The 18,190-nt window shown below is 41.7% G+C and overlaps 1 protein-coding gene across 6 annotated transcripts in view; it reads right to left on the bottom strand.

Moving 5' to 3' along the window:
* MTMR3 (myotubularin related protein 3) overlaps positions 1-18,190 on the bottom strand; it is a 429,098-nt gene that overhangs the window by 341,374 nt on the left and 69,534 nt on the right. For all 6 annotated transcript variants that reach the window (XM_053702192.1, XM_053702194.1, XM_053702196.1 and 3 more), the window contains exons 3-4: positions 17,590-17,671; positions 17,408-17,497 (exon numbers count right to left, since the gene is read on the bottom strand). In XM_053702192.1, the coding sequence (XP_053558167.1) occupies positions 17,408-17,497; positions 17,590-17,592 (93 nt within the window). In that variant the 5' untranslated portion in view covers positions 17,593-17,671. The remainder of the gene's footprint in view (positions 1-17,407; positions 17,498-17,589; positions 17,672-18,190) is intronic.

The following is an 18,190-nucleotide window of genomic DNA, read 5'->3' as shown; positions in this document are numbered from 1 at the left end:
GACGTTTGTGTAAAAGGATAGACAGAGCTGAGATCTGTCCCTTTAATGAACTAGCAGATAAACCCTTTTCTAAACCTTCTTGTAGAAAAGACAATATCCTAGGAATCCTAACCTTACTCCATGAGTAACTCTTGGATTCGCACCAATATAAGTATTTACGCCATATTTTATGGTAAATTTTCCTGGTAACAGGTTTCCTAGCCTGTATTAAGGTATCAATTACTGACTCCGAGAATCCCCGCTTTGATAGAATCAAGCGTTCAATCTCCATGCAGTCAGCCTCAGAGAAATTAGATTTGGATGTTTGAAAGGACCCTGAATCAGAAGGTCCTGTCTCAGAGGCAGAGACCATGGTGGACAGGACGACATGTCCACTAGATCTGCATACCAGGTCCTGCGTGGCCACGCAGGCGCTATTAGAATCATCAATGCTCTCTCCTGTTTGATCCTGGCAATCAATCGAGGAAGCATCGGGAAGGGTGGAAACACATAAGCCATGTTGAAGACCCAAGGTGCTGTCAGAGCATCTATCAGTACCACTCCCGGGTCCCTGGACCTGGATCCGTAACAAGGAAGCTTGGCGTTCTGGCGAGACGCCATGAGATCCAGATCTGGTTTGCCCCAATGATGAAGCAGTTGGGCAAACACCTCCGGATGAAGTTCCCACTCCCCCGGATGAAAAGTCTGGCGACTTAGAAAATCCGCCTCCCAGTTCTCCACGCCTGGGATGTGGATCGCTGACAGGTGGCAAGAGTGAGACTCTGCCCAGCGAAATATCCTTGAGACTTCCATCATCGCTAGGGAACTCCTTGTCCCTCCCTGATGGTTGATGTAAGCCACAGTCGTGATGTTGTCCGACTGAAACCTGATGAACCTCAGAGTTGCTAACTGAGGCCAAGCCAGAAGAGTATTGAAAACTGCTCTTAATTCCAGAATGTTTATTGGAAGGAGTCTCTCCTCCTGAGTCCATGATCCCTGAGCCTTCAGGGAATTCCAGACTGCGCCCCAACCTAGAAGGCTGGCGTCTGTTGTTACAATCGTCCAATCTGGCCTGCGGAAGGGCATCCCCTTGGACAGATGTGGCCGAGAAAGCCACCATAGAAGAGAATCTCTGGTCTCTTGATCCAGATTTAGCAGAGGGGACAAATCTGAGTAATCCCCATTCCACTGACTTAGCATGCACAATTGCAGCGGTCTGAGATGCAGGCGTGCAAAAGGTACTATGTCCATTGCCGCTACCATTAAGCCGATTACCTCCATGCACTGAGCCACTGACGGGTGTTGAATGGAATGAAAGACGGCAAGCATTTAGAAGTTTTGATAACCTGTCCTCCGTCAGGTAAATTTTCATTTCTACAGAATCTATAAGAGTCCCTAAGAAGGGAACTCTTGTGAGTGGCAATAGAGAACTCTTTTCTACGTTCACCTTCCACCCATGCGACCTTAGAAATGCCAGAACTAACTCTGTATGAGACTTGGCAGTTTGGAAACTTGACGCTTGTATCAGAATGTCGTCTAGGTACGGAGCTACCGCTATTCCTCGCGGTCTTAGTACCGCCAGAAGAGAGCCCAGAACCTTTGTAAAGATTCTTGGAGCCGTAGCTAACCCGAAGGGAAGAGCTACAAACTGGTAATGCCTGTTTAGGAAGGCAAACCTTAGATACCGGTAATGATCCTTGTGAATCGGTATGTGAAGGTAGGCATCCTTTAAATCCACTGTGGTCATGTACTGACCCTCTTGGATCATAGGTAAGATGGTCCGAATAGTTTCCATTTTGAACGATGGAACTCTTAGGAATTTGTTTAAGATCTTTAAGTCCAAGATTGGTCTGAAAGTTCCCTCTTTTTTGGGAACCACAAACAGATTTGAATAAAACCATTGTCCGTGTTCCGACCGCGGAACTGGGTGGATCACTCCCATTAGTAAGAGGTCTTGTACACAGCGTAGAAACGCCTCTTTCTTTATCTGGTTTGCTGATAACCTTGAAAGATGAAATCTCCCTTGTGGAGGAGAAGCTTTGAAGTCCAGAAGATATCCCTGAGATATGATCTCCAACGCCCAGGGATCCTGGACATCTCTTGCCCAAGCCTGGGCGAAGAGAGAAAGTCTGCCCCCCACTAGATCCGTTTCCGGATCGGGGGCCCTCACTTCATGCGGTCTTAGGGGCAGCAGCAGGTTTTCTGGCCTGCTTGCCCTTGTTCCAGGACTGGTTAGGTTTCCAGCCCTGTCTGTAGCGAGCAACAGTTCCTTCCTGTCTTGGAGCGGAGGAAGTTGATGCTGCTCCTGCCTTGAAGTTACGAAAGGCACGAAAATTAGACTGTTTAGCCCTTGGTTTGGCCCTGTCTTGAGGCAGGGCATGGCCCTTACCTGAGGCAGGGCATGGCCCTTACCTGAGGCAGGGCATGGCCCTTACCTGAGGCAGGGCATGGCCCTTACCTCCAGTAATGTCAGCGATAATTTCTTTCAAACCGGGCCCGAATAATGTCTGCCCTTTGAAAGGAATGTTAAGCAATTTAGATTTAGAAGTCACATCAGCTGACCAGGATTTAAGCCACAGCGCTCTACGCGCTTGAATGGCGAATCCGGAGTTCTTAGCCGTAAGTTTAGTTAAGTGTACTACGGCATCAGAAATAAATGAATTAGCTAGCTTAAGGACTTTAAGCTTGTTTATAATCTCATCCAATGGAGCTGTGCTAAGGGTCTCTTCCAGAGACTCAAACCAGAAAGCCGCCGCAGCCGTGACAGGCGCAATGCATGCAAGGGGTTGTAATATAAAACCTTGCTGAACAAACATTTTCTTAAGGTAACCCTCTAACTTTTTATCCATTGGATCTGAAAAAACATAATTTATGCTTACCTGATAAATTCCTTTCTTCTGTAGTGTGATCAGTCCACGGGTCATCATTACTTCTGGGATATTACTCCTCCCCAACAGGAAGTGCAAGAGGATTCACCCAGCAGAGCTGCATATAGCTCCTCCCCTCTACGTCACTCCCAGTCATTCGACCAAGGACCAACGAGAAAGGAAAAGCCAAGGGTGAAGTGGTGACTGGAGTATAAATTAAAAAATATTTACCTGCCTTAAAAACAGGGCGGGCCGTGGACTGATCACACTACAGAAGAAAGGAATTTATCAGGTAAGCATAAATTATGTTTTCTTCTGTTAAGTGTGATCAGTCCACGGGTCATCATTACTTCTGGGATACCAATACCAAAGCAAAAGTACACGGATGACGGGAGGGATAGGCAGGCTCTTTATACAGAAGGAACCACTGCCTGAAGAACCTTTCTCCCAAAAATAGCCTCCGATGAAGCAAAAGTGTCAAATTTGTAAAATTTGGAAAAAGTATGAAACGAAGACCAAGTTGCAGCCTTGCAAATCTGTTCAACAGAGGCCTCATTCTTGAAGGCCCAAGTGGAAGCCACAGCTCTAGTAGAATGAGCTGTAATTCTTTCAGGAGGCTGCTGTCCAGCAGTCTCATAAGCTAAACGAATTATGCTACGAAGCCAAAAAGAAAGAGAGGTAGCGGAAGCTTTTTGACCTCTCCTCTGCCCAGAGTAAATGACAAACAGAGAAGACGTTTGTCGAAATTCCTTAGTTGCCTGTAAGTAAAATTTTAGAGCACGGACTACATCCAGGTTGTGCAGTAGACGTTCCTTCTTTGAAGAAGGATTTGGGCATAAAGAAGGAACAACAATCTCTTGATTGATATTCCTGTTAGTAACTACCTTAGGTAAGAACCCAGGTTTAGTACGCAGGACTACCTTATCCGAATGAAAAATCAAATAAGGAGAATCACAATGTAAGGCTGATAATTCAGAGACTCTTCGAGCCGAGGAAATAGCCATTAAAAATAGAACTTTCCAAGATAACAACTTTATATCAATGGAATGAAGGGGTTCAAACGGAACGCCCTGAAAAACATTAAGAACAAGGTTTAGACTCCATGGTGGAGCAACAGTTTTAAACACAGGCTTAATCCTGGTCAAAGCCTGACAAAAAGCCTGGACGTCAGGAACTTCTGACAGACGTTTGTGTAACAGAATGGACAGAGCTGAGATCTGTCCCTTTAATGAACTAGCAGATAAACCCTTTTCTAAACCTTCTTGTAGAAAAGACAATATCCTAGGAATCCTAACCTTACTCCAAGAGTAACCTTTGGATTCACACCAATATAGGTATTTACGCCATATCTTATGGTAAATCTTTCTGGTAACAGGTTTCCTAGCCTGTATTAAGGTATCAATAACTGACTCAGAAAACCCACGTCTTGATAAAATCAAGCGTTCAATTTCCAAGCAGTCAGCTTCAGAGAAGTTAGATTTTGATGTTTGAAGGGACCCTGTATCAGAAGGTCCTGTTTCAGAGGTAGAGACCAAGGTGGACAGGATGACATGTCCACCAGGTCTGCATACCAAGTCCTGCGTGGCCACGCAGGTGCTATTAGAATCACTGATGCTCTCTCTTGTTTGATTCTGGCAATCAATCGCGGAAGCAACGGGAAGGGTGGAAACACGTAAGCCATCCTGAAGTCCCAAGGTGCTGTCAGAGCATCTATCAGGACTGCTCCTGGGTCCCTGGATCTGGACCCGTAACGAGGAAGCTTGGCGTTCTGTCGAGACGCCATGAGATCTATCTCTGGTTTGCCCCAACGTCGAAGTATTTGGGCAAAGACCTCCGGATGAAGTTCCCACTCCCCCGGATGAAAAGTCTGACGACTTAAGAAATCCGCCTCCCAGTTCTCCACTCCCGGGATGTGGATTGCTGACAGGTGGCAAGAGTGAGACTCTGCCCAGAGAATTATCTTTGATACTTCCATCATAGCTAGGGAGCTTCTTGTCCCTCCCTGATGGTTGATGTAAGCTACAGTCGTGATGTTGTCCGACTGAAACCTGATGAACCCCCGAGTTGTCAACTGGGGCCAAGCCAGGAGGGCATTGAGAACTGCTCTCAATTCCAGAATGTTTATTGGCAGGAGACTCTCCTCCTGACTCCATCGTCCCTGAGCCTTCAGAGAATTCCAGACGGCACCCCAACCTAGAAGGCTGGCGTCTGTTGTTACAATTGTCCAGTCTGGTCTGCTGAATGGCATCCCCCTGGACAGATGTGGCCGAGAAAGCCACCATAGAAGAGAATTTCTGGTCTCTTGATCCAGATTCAGAGAAGGGGATAAGTCTGAGTAATCCCCATTCCACTGACTTAGCATGCACAGTTGCAGTGGTCTGAGGTGTAAGCGTGCAAAGGGTACTATGTCCATTGCCGCTACCATTAAGCCGATTCCCTCCATGCATTGAGCCACTGACGGGTGTTGAATGGAATGAAGGGTGCGGCAAGCACTTTGAAGTCTTGTTAGCCTGTCCTCTGTCAGGTAAATCTTCATTTCTACAGAATCTATAAGAGTCCCCAGGAAGGGAACTCTTGTGAGTGGAACGAGTGAACTTTTCTTTTCGTTCACCTTCCATCCATGTGAACTTAGAAATGCCAGCACTAACTCTGTATGAGACTTGGCAGTTTGAAAGCTTGAAGCTTGTATCAGAATGTCGTCTAGGTATGGAGCTACCGAGATTCCCCGCAGTCTTAGTACCGCCAGAAGAGCACCCAGAACCTTTGTGAAGATTCTTGGAGCTGTAGCCAATCCGAATGGAAGAGCCACAAACTGGTAATGCCTGTCTAGGAAGGCAAACCTTAGGTACCGATAATGATCTTTGTGAATCGGTATGTGAAGGTAAGTATCTTTTAAATCTACAGTGGTCATGTACTGACCCTCTTGGATCATAGGTAAAATTGTCCGAATAGTCTCCATCTTGAACGATGGAACTCTTAGGAATTTGTTTAGGATCTTTAAGTCCAGGATTGGTCTGAAAGTTCCCTCTTTTTTGGGAACCACAAACAGATTTGAGTAAAACCCCTGTCCCTGTTCCGATCGTGGAACTGGATGGATTACTCCCATTAACAAGAGCTCTTGTACGCAGCGTAGAAACGCCTCTTTCTTTGTCTGGATTGTTGACAATCTTGACAGATGAAATCTCTCTCTTGGAGGAGAGTATTTGAAGTCCAGAAGGTATCCCTGAGATATTATCTCTAGCGCCCAGGGATCCTGGACATCTCTTGCCCAAGCCTGGGCGAAGAGAGAAAGTCTGCCCCCCACTAGATCCGATCCCGGATCGGGGGCCCTCAATTCATGCTGTCTTAGGGGCAGCAGCAGGTTTCCTAGTCTGCTTGCCCTTGTTCCAGGACTGGTTAGGTTTCCAGCCTTGTCTGTAGCGAGCAACAGCTCCTTCCTGTTTTGGTGCAGAGGAAGTTGATGCTGCTCCAGCTTTGAAATTACGAAAGGAACGAAAATTAGACTGTCTAGTCTTGGCTTTGGCTTTGTCCTGAGGCAGGGCATGGCCTTTACCTCCTGTAATGTCAGCGATAATCTCTTTCAACCCGGGCCCGAATAAGGTCTGCCCTTTGAAAGGTATATTAAGCAATTTAGACTTAGAAGTAACATCAGCTGACCAGGATTTTAGCCACAGCGCCCTGCGTGCCTGAATGGCGAATCCTTAATTCTTCGCCGTAAGTTTAGTAAGATGTACTACGGCCTCCGAAATGAATGAATTAGCTAGTTTAAGGACTCTAAGCCTGTCCGTAATGTCGTCCAGAGTAGCTGAACCAATGTTCTCTTCCAGAGACTCAATCCAGAATGCCGCTGCAGCCGTGATCGGGGCAATGCATGCAAGGGGTTGCAATATAAAACCTTGTTGAACAAACATTTTCTTAAGGTAACCCTCTAACTTTTTATCCATTGGATCTGAAAAAGCACAGCTATCCTCCACCGGGATAGTGGTACGCTTAGCTAAGGTAGAAACTGCTCCCTCCACCTTAGGGACCGTTTGCCATAAGTCCCTTGTGGTGGCGTCTATTGGAAACATTTTTCTAAATATCGGAGGGGGTGAGAACGGCACACCGGGTCTATCCCACTCCTTAGTAACAATTTCAGTAAGTCTCTTAGGTATAGGAAAAACCTCAGTACTCGTCGGTACCGCAAAATATTTATCCAACCTACATAATTTCTCTGGTATTGCAACTGTGTTACAATCATTCAGAGCCGCTAACACCTCCCCTAGTAATACACGGAGGTTTTCCAGTTTAAATTTAAAATTTGAAATATCTGAATCCAGTCTGTTTGGATCAGAACCGTCACCCACAGAATGAAGTTCTCCGTCCTCATGTTCTGCCACCTGTGACGCAGTGTCTGACATGGCCCTAATATTATCAGCGCACTCTGTTCTCACCCCAGAGTGATCACGCTTTTAGCCAAAACCTCAGTCATAACAGTAGCCATATCCTGTAATGTGATTTGTAATGGCCGCCCAGATGTACTCGGCGCTACAATATCACGCACCTCCCTCTGAGCGGGAGATGTAGGTACTGACACGTGAGGCGAGTTAGTCGGCATAACTCTCCCCTCGTTGTTTGGTGAAATTTGTTCAATTTGTACAGATTGACTTTTATTTAAAGTAGCATCAATACAGTTAGTACATAAATTTCTATTGGGCTCCACTTTGGCATTGCAACAAATGACACAGGTATCATCCTCTGAATCAAACATGTTTAACACACTAGCAAATAAAATTGCAACTTGGAAATACAATTCAATTAGAATAATATTAAAACGTACTGTGCCTTTAAGAAGCACAGAAGATCTATGACAGTTGAAAATTAATAAATTGAAACAGTTATAGCCTCAATCCTTGTAAACAACACAACTTTAGCAAAGGTTTAATCCCATTAGCAAAGATAACAAATTCTGAAAGCAGGAAACAAATTACAGAATAAACGTTTTTTATCTCAGTCAAACTATAATTCTCACAGCTCTGCTGAGAGAAATTACCTCCCTCAAAATAAGTTTTGAAGACCCCTGAGCTCTGTAGAGATGAACCGGATCATGCAGGGAATACAATGAGTTGCTGACTGAAATATTTGATGCAGTAAAAGCGCCAAAAAAACGGCCCCTCCCCCTCACACACAGCAGTGAGGGAGAACAGAAACTGTCAGAAAAACAGATTAAGCAACTGCCAAGTGGAAAAATAGTGCCCAAACATTTATTCACTCAGTACCTCAGTAAATGAAAACTATTTTACATTCCAGCAAAAACGTTAAACATAATCTCTAGTTATTAAACAGCTTTATGTATTTCTTACAGTGTAATTCTAGTGAAGTACCATTCCCCAGAATACTGAAGTGTAAAGTATACATACATGACATTATATCGGTATGGCAGGATTTTCTCATCAATTCCATTGTCAGAAAATAAAAACTGCTACATACCTCTATGCAGATTCATCTGCCCGCTGTCCCCTGATCTGAAGTTTACCTCTCCTCAGATGGCCGAGAAACAGCAATATGATCTTAACTACTCCGGCTAAAATCATAACAAAAACTCTGGTAGATTCTTCTTCAAACTCTGCCAGAGAGATAATAACACACTCCGGTGCTATTTTAAAATAACAAACTTTTGATTGAAGATATAAAACTAAGTATAATCACCATAGTCCTCTCACACATCCTATCTAGTCGTTGGGTGCAAGAGAATGACTGGGAGTGACGTAGAGGGGAGGAGCTATATGCAGCTCTGCTGGGTGAATCCTCTTGCACTTCCTGTTGGGGAGGAGTAATATCCCAGAAGTAATGATGACCCGTGGACTGATCACACTTAACAGAAGAAAGCACAGCTATCCTCCACCGGGATAGTGGTGCGCTTAGCCAGAGTAGAAACTGCTCCCTCCACCTTAGGGACCGTCTGCCATAAGTCCCGTGTGGTGGCGTCTATTGGAAACATTTTTCTAAATATAGGAGGGGGTGAAAAAGGCACACCGGGTCTATCCCACTCCTTGTTAACAATTTCTGTAAGCCTTTTAGGTATAGGAAAAACGTCAGTACACGCCGGTACCGCTAAATATTTATCCAGCCTACATACTTTCTCTGGAATTGCAACCGTGTTACAATCATTCAGAGCCGCTAATACCTCCCCTAGTAATACACGGAGGTTCTCAAGCTTAAATTTAAAATTTGAAATGTCTGAGACCAGTTTACTTGGATCAGATCCGTCACCCACAGAATGAAGCTCTCCGTCCTCATGTTCTGCAAATTGTGACGCAGTATCAGACATGGCTCTATTATTATCAGCGCACTCTGTTCTTACCCCAGAGTGATCGCGTTTACCCCTAAATTCTGGCAAATTAGATAGTACTTCAGTCATAACATTAGCCATGTCTTGCAAAGTGATTTGTATGGGCCGCCCTGATGTACTTGGCGCCACAATATCACGCACCTCCTGAGCGGGAGGCGAAGGTACTGACACGTGAGGAGAGTTAGTCGGCATAACTTCCCCCTCGTTGTCTGGTGATAATTTCTTTACATGTACAGATTGGCTTTTATTTAAAGTAGCATCAATGCAATTAGTACACAAATTTCTATTGGGCTCCACATTGGCCTTTAAACATAGAGAACAAAGAGATTCATCTGTGTCAGACATGTTTAAACAGACTAGCAATGAGACTAGCAAGCTTGGAAATACTTTTCTAAATAAATTTACAAGCAATATAAAAAACGCTATTGTGCCTTTAAGAAGCACAAAAAGCTGTCACAGTTGAAATAACAATGAACCAAAATAGTTATAGCAACCAATTTTTCACAGTAAATGTATTAAGTTAGCAAAGGATTGCACCCACCAGCAAATGGATGATTAACCCCTTAATACCCAAAAAACGGATAACAATTTAATAATTAACGTTTTTATCACAGTCAAAACACACTGTCACAGGTCTGCTGTGAGTGATTACCTCCCTCAAAACTAGTTTTGGAGACCCCTGAGCTCTGTAGAGACGTCCTGGATCATGGAGGAAGAAATAGGAAGACTGTGACTAAATTTTTACTGCGCAATAAAGCGCTAAAATAGGCCCCTCCCACTCATATTACAACAGTGGGGAAGCTCAGTAAACTGTTTTTATTCAGAAAACAAACGACAGCCATGTGGTAAAAATCATGCCCATAAAGTTTTATCACCAAGTACCTCAGAAAAAACGATTAACATGCCAGTAAACGTTTTAAAAATGAAAATTATGAAATGTTATTAATAAGCCTGCTGCTAGTCGCTTTCACTGCAGTGCAGGCTCAAATATTACTTTAATATAGACAGTATTTTCTTAGTGAAATTCCATTCCCCAGAAATACCTCAGAGTATACATACATACATATCAGCCTGATACCAGTCGCTACTATTGCATTTAAGGCTGCACTTACATTACATCTGTATTAGCAGTATTTTCTCAGTCAATTCCATTCCTTAGAAAATAATATACTGCAACATACCTCCTTGCAGGTGGGCCCTGCCTGCTATCCCCTGTTCTGAAGTTACCTCACTCCTCAGAATGGCTGAGAACAGCAAGTGGATCTTAGTTACGACCGCTAAGATCATAGACAAACTCAGGTAGATTCTTCTTCTAATGCTGCCTGAGAAGAAAACAACAAACTTTTGATTGAAGAAATAAAAACTAAGTTTAACACACCACAGTCCTCTCACACGTCCTATCTATTAGTTAGGTGCAAGAGAATGACTGGGTATGACGTAGAGGGGAGGAGCTATATAGCAGCTCTGCTTGGGTGATCCTCTTGCACTTCCTGTTGGGGAGGAGATATAATCCCATAAGTAATGGATGACCCGTGGACTGACTACACTTAACAGGAGAAATTATAACACAGAAGAGGCACACTAAAACAGTTATCCCGTAGCACTTCGGCACTACGGATGAGTGATAAGCAGAAATTTAGTGCAGGTGTAGTAAAACACACTGCGCATAGCTCGGAAGCAACTTCTAAGCATGCAAAGACAACCAAGCTAAATTTAAAGCATCAGTGATATTTAAAGTGCTATAAACTGCTAGTATAGGGGGTATGATCCCCAGACTATGTGAAGCACAAACATGTTCATACTAATTAGCCGATGGGCTATGAAGGTGCAGGTATTTACCACTCACCCTCCATCCACTGTGCTTGCCTCAGCTGCAGCAACTTGCTTCCAGTAGACAAGCCTATCCTAAGCAGCAAGAGCATTATTAAGAAAGAGCATGATGACAAGGATCTAAATCATTAACAGCATCTGAACCAAGGGGATTGGTGGACAGGTCCACATTTCACCAGGGGAGGGCTGTGGATCCACAAGAAGCAGCTCATTGTAGATCAGGGGATTGGTAAACAAGTCCACATTTCATCTGGGAGGCTTGCAACATTTCTCACTGAGAAAAGACCTTTCACCACCTGGCTGATAGCTCACTGCCTAGCCCCCTGAGCGACAGGTTACTGTGAAGAGGATTTGTGCCTCAGATCAATAAGAGAATCCCCTTTCAAAAGATGAGTAAATTATCATGTATAGTTGGAAGGATTTAAAGCTCTGGTGTGTCTCGTCTCCTCCTAGTGGTCAGGAGAGAAATATTCCAACACATGATGACTAGTGTACTGATGAAAAACACATTTTGGCAGATAAGAGCCAGAAGATCTGCCCAAACTTCTTATAAAAAGTGTAAGGTTTACAAACAAATCCCCCACAATGTTTGTATGTATCAACTTTAAAGGGATATTGTATACAAAACAAAACATTTATAAAAAGAAAAATCTAATTCAATGTATGTAGCCCATCTGGGTGTTTTTGTGAAAATTTATAGTGCTGCTTTTCAAGATCCTAATCAAGCCCCAAAGTATTAGATTTAGACTGAAGTCTACAGAGACTCCTGCTTTCTCTTGTTTGTGTAATCTGTCTTTCCATATGCAGGGGAGGGTGGGGGGTCTGCTCTTCCAGCTTTCTAAGCCCTTTCCCTGGGTGTCCCACCATAACCTCATCAACAGTTATATGAGTATATGTGCATATTCTTCTTTATAGTAGTGTAGTACACTCACTTTAATGGAAGTTTATTTGATGAACTAACCACCATTTCTGTAACTGAATCCACTAATTACTCCTGAACCTACTACCCTTCAACATTAGATCATGAACCCTTGTTCAGTGTTGCTCTTCTTGTGAAAAATACTTTCAGTTACAGCAAGCCCCTTAGTATACTTAAAGGGACAGTACACTGTAAAATTGTTTTTCCATAAATGTATTTTAAATGACTTGTTATACCAACTGCAGAGTATAAAATATTTGAGAAATTGCATTTTCGGGTTTATTTGTGTATCTGAAGTAGCTGGTTTTGTGCTTTGAAACCACAGCCTATTACAATGGGTTGAGCTTCAGTAATATCAGATCTCATTATGTTATCACTTAGTGTACACAGACTTGCTTCCTTATCTTATATTTGTCTGGAACACCAAAGCTCAATACATAGAGAACAATGGAAAATTATCATTTTATTGCTCAACTATCATGCTCCCACTGAGGGTTTAATCTCTTCTGCTGGCTGTGTTTACTTAGGCTTGTCAATAGGGTATACGCCAGTATCAAAACTTTCAGTATAGGTTGGGAAACCACAAGCTAAATCAGCTATTTCAAATGCTGAAATATGAGTAAAGGAGCTACTTGCAACCAATTTAATACACTCTAGCAGGTAAAAAGGATCATTGGGAATAATTTAAAGGGGAGAAAGTTTTTGGGTGAACTGTCCCTTTAAGTTACATTGTTAAAGGGACAGTCAACACCCGACACAACAGGATCCCATAGCTTTGAAACCCAAACGAAGATTCGTCTGCACCGCATCCCTTCTGTATTACCTACTTCCTTGTCCTAGTAATCATCCACTATACATGAGTTAATCTGATCGAAACATGGCCGCCTAACTCCCCACCGTTACGTAGCTACCTTCTCTTTCAAAGCATCAGCCAATTAGAATGCAATCCTCGGTCAGAAATTAAACTCGTTCACTGAGTTTTGCGCATGCGCGATTGCATAGGAACCAAAAAAGCAGAACTTTATTTTGCACAATTGTTTCTGCCGGATTATATATGTAACAGTACCTTATTACACCAATACGAGGTAATTGTCACCTGCATTGAAAGGTTTCTTTTTGCTGGTCTCAATCTGAAAATCGATATTTTGTTAATTATATTTGTTCAAATTCATTTTTAATTCATCTATCATTCCATTCTCTATAACTGTTACTAAAGTTGTTTCATGCTTAGCTATGCGTGATGGTCATATTTATCTCAAGACGAAATTAGCCATGTTTACTGCTATCTGACTATCTACTTGGACATAAGATTTAGTTAATGCCTAGCCCTCCAAGGGCTCCAACCTCATATAAAAACATGCTACCTTTGAAAATCAAATAAATTGGAATAGTATTGTATATGTTTGATAATACATCTAACATTCTTTCATGAAGTACTGTACACTTATTTTCTATTACACACGTCTCTGTGCTTCATTTCTTCTTTAATTTTAATAAATGAACGTTACATGATGTATTATACATTTATTATTTCTATACATACTATATTCTGCACTTTAATATATATATATATACTTATATGTTGACCTAATTTATTTATGTAAGTAAATATTTGTGTGTATATATCTATATATATATATATATCTATATATATCTATATCTATCTATATATCTATCTCTATCTATCTATATATCTATCTCTATCTATCTATATCTATATCTATCTATATATATATATATATATATATATAAAATATTTATATACCAACGATATATACATATACACACACATATATGTATCTAAAATGTATAATTTATATACTTATAATAGCTATATATAGCATATCTATATATATATATATATATATATATATCTATAAATATATAACTACATTTAAATTACAGAGGGAGAGAGAGAGAGAGAGAGAGAGAGAGAGAGAGAGAGAGACTGTGTGGATGGAGGGCACACACAGGACTTTATACAATTTTTATTCTTTATTCATACTATCAATTTCACATTTTAAAGAGAGTGTCGACGTTTCAGCCTATATAGAGGCCTTCTTCAAGACAATTCATAATCTTAATAGTGCGTACCGCACTGTTAGACGAACTCCCAGCAAATGAAACCGGAGATGATCCGCCTGGGTGCAAGCATGCAAAGTATAATCCTCCAAACAAAATGCACTCACAGTGGGAAGATATCCCTGAAAACGTTACATCAATAAACAAGACTTTGTTTCACTTTGCAAAAAGACCTGTGAGTGCATTTTGTTTGGAGGATTATATATATATATATATATATATATATATATATATATATATATATATATATATATATATATATATAAAATAAAAGGCCAAGTGTGTTTGTCCAAAGCCGTCATGCGCAGTAGAGACTGCGCGCAAGGACACACACACCTGGCCTTCCAAATGACCTGGCATCAGGGTGCAACGTGGGCGGGGCATAAGTGTGGTGCAGGCAGGGCCAGGCGTGACGCGGGCGGGGACAGATGCCGGGGTCGACTGCCGAGACAGAGAGCTCTAAGGAGGTGAGATAGAGAGAGCAGAAGAGAGGGGGACAGAGCGCAAAAAAAGAGAGAGGGGGAGAGAGCGCAAAAAAAGAGAGGGGGAGAGAGCGCAAAAAAAGAGAGGGGGAGAGAGCGCAAAAAAAGAGAGGGGGAGAGAGCGCAAAAAAAAAGAGAGGGGGAGAGAGCGCAAAAAAAAAGAGAGGGGGAGAGAGCGCAAAAAAAAAGAGAGGGGGAGAGAGCGCAAAAAAAAAGAGAGGGGGAGAGAGCGCAAAAAAAAAGAGAGGGGGAGAGAGCGCAAAAAAAAAGAGAGGGGGAGAGAGCGCAAAAAAAAGAGAGGGGGAGAGAGCGCAAAAAAAGAGAGGGGGAGAGAGCGCAAAAAAAAGAGAGGGGGAGAGAGCGCAAAAAAAGAGAGGGGGAGAGAGCGCAAAAAAAGAGAGGGGGAGAGAGCGCAAAAAAAGAGGGGGAGAGAGCGCAAAAAAAGAGGGGGAGAGAGCGCAAAAAAAGAGGGGGAGAGAGCGCAGAAGAGAGGGGGAGAGAGCACAAAAGAGAGGGGGAGAGAGCACAAAAGAGAGGGGGAGAGAGCACAAAAGAGAGGGGGGGAGAGAGCACAAAAGAGAGGGGGAGAGAGCACAAAAGAGAGGGGGAGAGAGCACAAAAGAGAGGGGGAGAGAGCACAAAAGAGAGGGGGAGAGAGCACAAAAGAGAGGGGGAGAGAGCACAAAAGAGAGGGGGAGAGAGCACAAAAGAGAGGGGGGAGAGAGCACAAAAGAGAGGGGGGAGAGAGCACAAAATAGAGGGGGAGAGAGCACAAAAGAGAGGGGGGAGAGAGCACAAAAGAGAGGGGGGAGAGAGCACAAAAGAGAGGGGGAGAGAGCACAAAAGAGAGGGGGAGAGAGCACAAAAGAGAGGGGGAGAGAGCACAAAAGAGAGGGGGAGAGAGCACAAAAGAGAGGGGAAGAGAGCACAAAAGAGAGGGGAAGAGAGCACAAAAGAAAGGGGGGAGAGAGCACATCATTGTAAGGCTACTAAAGCCTTTGTTTTACCTATCCAGCTTTAATTATTTTTTTTATATGGAAGTTTCTTCTATATATTTACATAGCATTTCATTCATTATTAAAATATGGAGCAGAGATTTGTAAATTAGGGTCTAGCGATAAGAAACATCATCTATATTATTAAAAGAAAAGAAAATCACCTATAATTTTAAACTTGGAAAATGATCGTTTTTGATGTTTTCAGAGAAGAAAGTGTAATTACTGCTGCAAGTCCGATTTCTGACTGCTACCACAAAGGCGCATGCGCAATGACGTATGATGAGCGTCATCAATACTTACATGAACGTGCCTGAAATGGCATAGAACTAGGGAAGAAGGATGAAGGGGAGGAGTTAGGCGACCATATTTCGAGCTGAATAATACATATAACTTGGATTACTAGGACGAGTAAAAGGGTAATAAAGAAGGGATGCGGTGCAGGCGGATCTTCAATTGGGTTTAAAAAATATGGGATCCTGTTATGTTGGGTGTTGACTGTCCCTTTAATACCAATTAACTTATTCAAATAAAACTCTGCTATTTTATGGTCATCTAAACTGTCTTTATATAAGACATAGTTCTTTCCTTTAAAATAGTTTTCCATTAACTCCCCTACTATTGAAGTTAAACTAACTGGCCTGTAGTTACCAAAGTCTTCACTACTTTTTATGTAGATTTTCTACATTACTCTACTCATCCAGACAAGTCCTGTCAACAGTGACTGATTACATAGATTAGCAATTGAGGCATCTAACAGGAGATTGAAATTCCTTTGAAACCCTACGATGAATATTATATGGACCCACAAACCTTTTTTTTAGTTTTGGTTATGGATAATGTCAATGGAACTTCATTCTCTGTAAAAAGATTTGCACTAATCCCATTTCCATTTAGTAGCATCCTCTAATGGAGTTGTTCTATCTACACAATGTCTTGTAAAGGCAGAATTGAAGTCATTTAAACAGTCTGCTAGTTGCTATTTTGAGAGACTTACTATGCCTCACTCAAGCTTTCCCCTTTTCACCGATATCTAGAGTTTTTTTTCCCCTTTTCCCACTGATAAATTCTCTTCTGCAGGTGATTTAGACTTCCAAATTAACAGCTAAATTCTGGTGCTTCTGAAATATGAGATCAGCATTTAAAATAATATGTTCAAAAAAGGCAGCCTTCTTAAAGGGACACTGAACCCAAATTTTTTCTTTCATGATTCAGATAGAGCAAGCAATTTTAAGCAACTTTCTAATTTACTCCTATTATCAATTTTTCTTTGTTCTCTTGCTATCTTTATTTGAAAAAGGAATCTAAGCTAAGAAGCCAGCAAATTTTTGGTTCAGAACCATGGACAGCACTTGTTTATTGGTGCTGTCCAATAAACAAGGACAACCCAGTTTGTTCAACAAAAATGGGCCGGCATCTAAACTTACATTCTTGCTTTTCAAATAAAGATACCAAGAGAATGAAGAAAAATTGATAATAGGAGTAAATTAGAAAGTTGCTTAAAATTGCTTGCTCTATCTGAATCACAAAAGAAAAAAAAATGGGTTCAGTGTCCCTTTAACCACACAGTTTGATGATTACTGGGTAAGATCTTACCCACAGGCACATCTCATGCTATATTAGTTCGTAAATATTAAATCTAATACAGCCTATTGTCTAGTTGGTTCATTAACCAATTACTCAAGTGATTCCCGGTTGCAAGGGTTCTACAATATACTTTCTTTTATCTAATGATGTACATTCAGATCATTTATTCCCTAAACTGCAAACATTTGTACACAATGCGCAACAAACATTTATACTATAACTTCTAGAACTGGAACTTGGACTAACAGTTTTGGAATGCACAGCTGAATGTAGAACAAACATCTAGCATATACATTACATCAACTTGTTTCTGAGATTTTCATTTATCTGCTTACCTGGAGGTTTTCATCCTCCCTGATTAGCTGCTTGCGAGGAAAGATCTGGTTGGCTTGAATACATTCCAGGCTACTTTGCCGTTCTTCATCCTACAAAACAAAAAGTAGTTTTTGTTTAACAGACACAAATATATCTACAGTATCAAAGATAACTAAAGAAAGCTAGCCAGTGGAAAGCTTACCATGATTGATCCGGCAACTGGGAAAAGGCTACTAAACAATATTGTCCTTTCAGGTCCTTCCACTATGCAGGATTACAGCACCCTAGTACAAAAAAGAAAGCCATTTTACATTTTAGTACACCAACTTTTCAAAGTAGAAGACTTACTCTAACTACAGACTTTTACAGATTTAAGTAAAGTTCAAAGATTTGTGTTTTTATATCTTTAGAAAGGTATGCCACTAAGATCTGACTCTTATAGCACCCAAGGAAAGAATATACTTATAGATGACCAACGTTTGCAGCCACTGAGCTCATTTTGTTCAAGGAACACTAAACCCAATTTTTTTCTTTCGTGATTCAGATAGAGCACATTTTTGGTTGAGAACCTGGGTTTTGCTTGCTTATTGGTGGCTAAATGTCAGCCACCAATAAGCAAGCACTATCCATGGTGCTAAAGCTAAAATGGGCTGGCTGCTAAGCTTTACATTCCTGCTTTTTAAATAAAGATAGTAAAAGAACAAAGAAAAATAATAGGAGTAAATTACAAAGTTGCTTAAAATATCATGCTCTATCTGAAACATGAAAGTAAAAATTTGGGTTTAGTGTCCCCTTTAACTAAC

This window comes from Bombina bombina, chromosome 2, assembly GCF_027579735.1.
Source record: "Bombina bombina isolate aBomBom1 chromosome 2, aBomBom1.pri, whole genome shotgun sequence".
Taxonomy (NCBI): Eukaryota; Metazoa; Chordata; class Amphibia; order Anura; family Bombinatoridae; genus Bombina; species Bombina bombina.
Note: the sequence above shows the minus strand (reverse complement) of the source record. Positions and strands in the feature narration are given on the sequence as shown.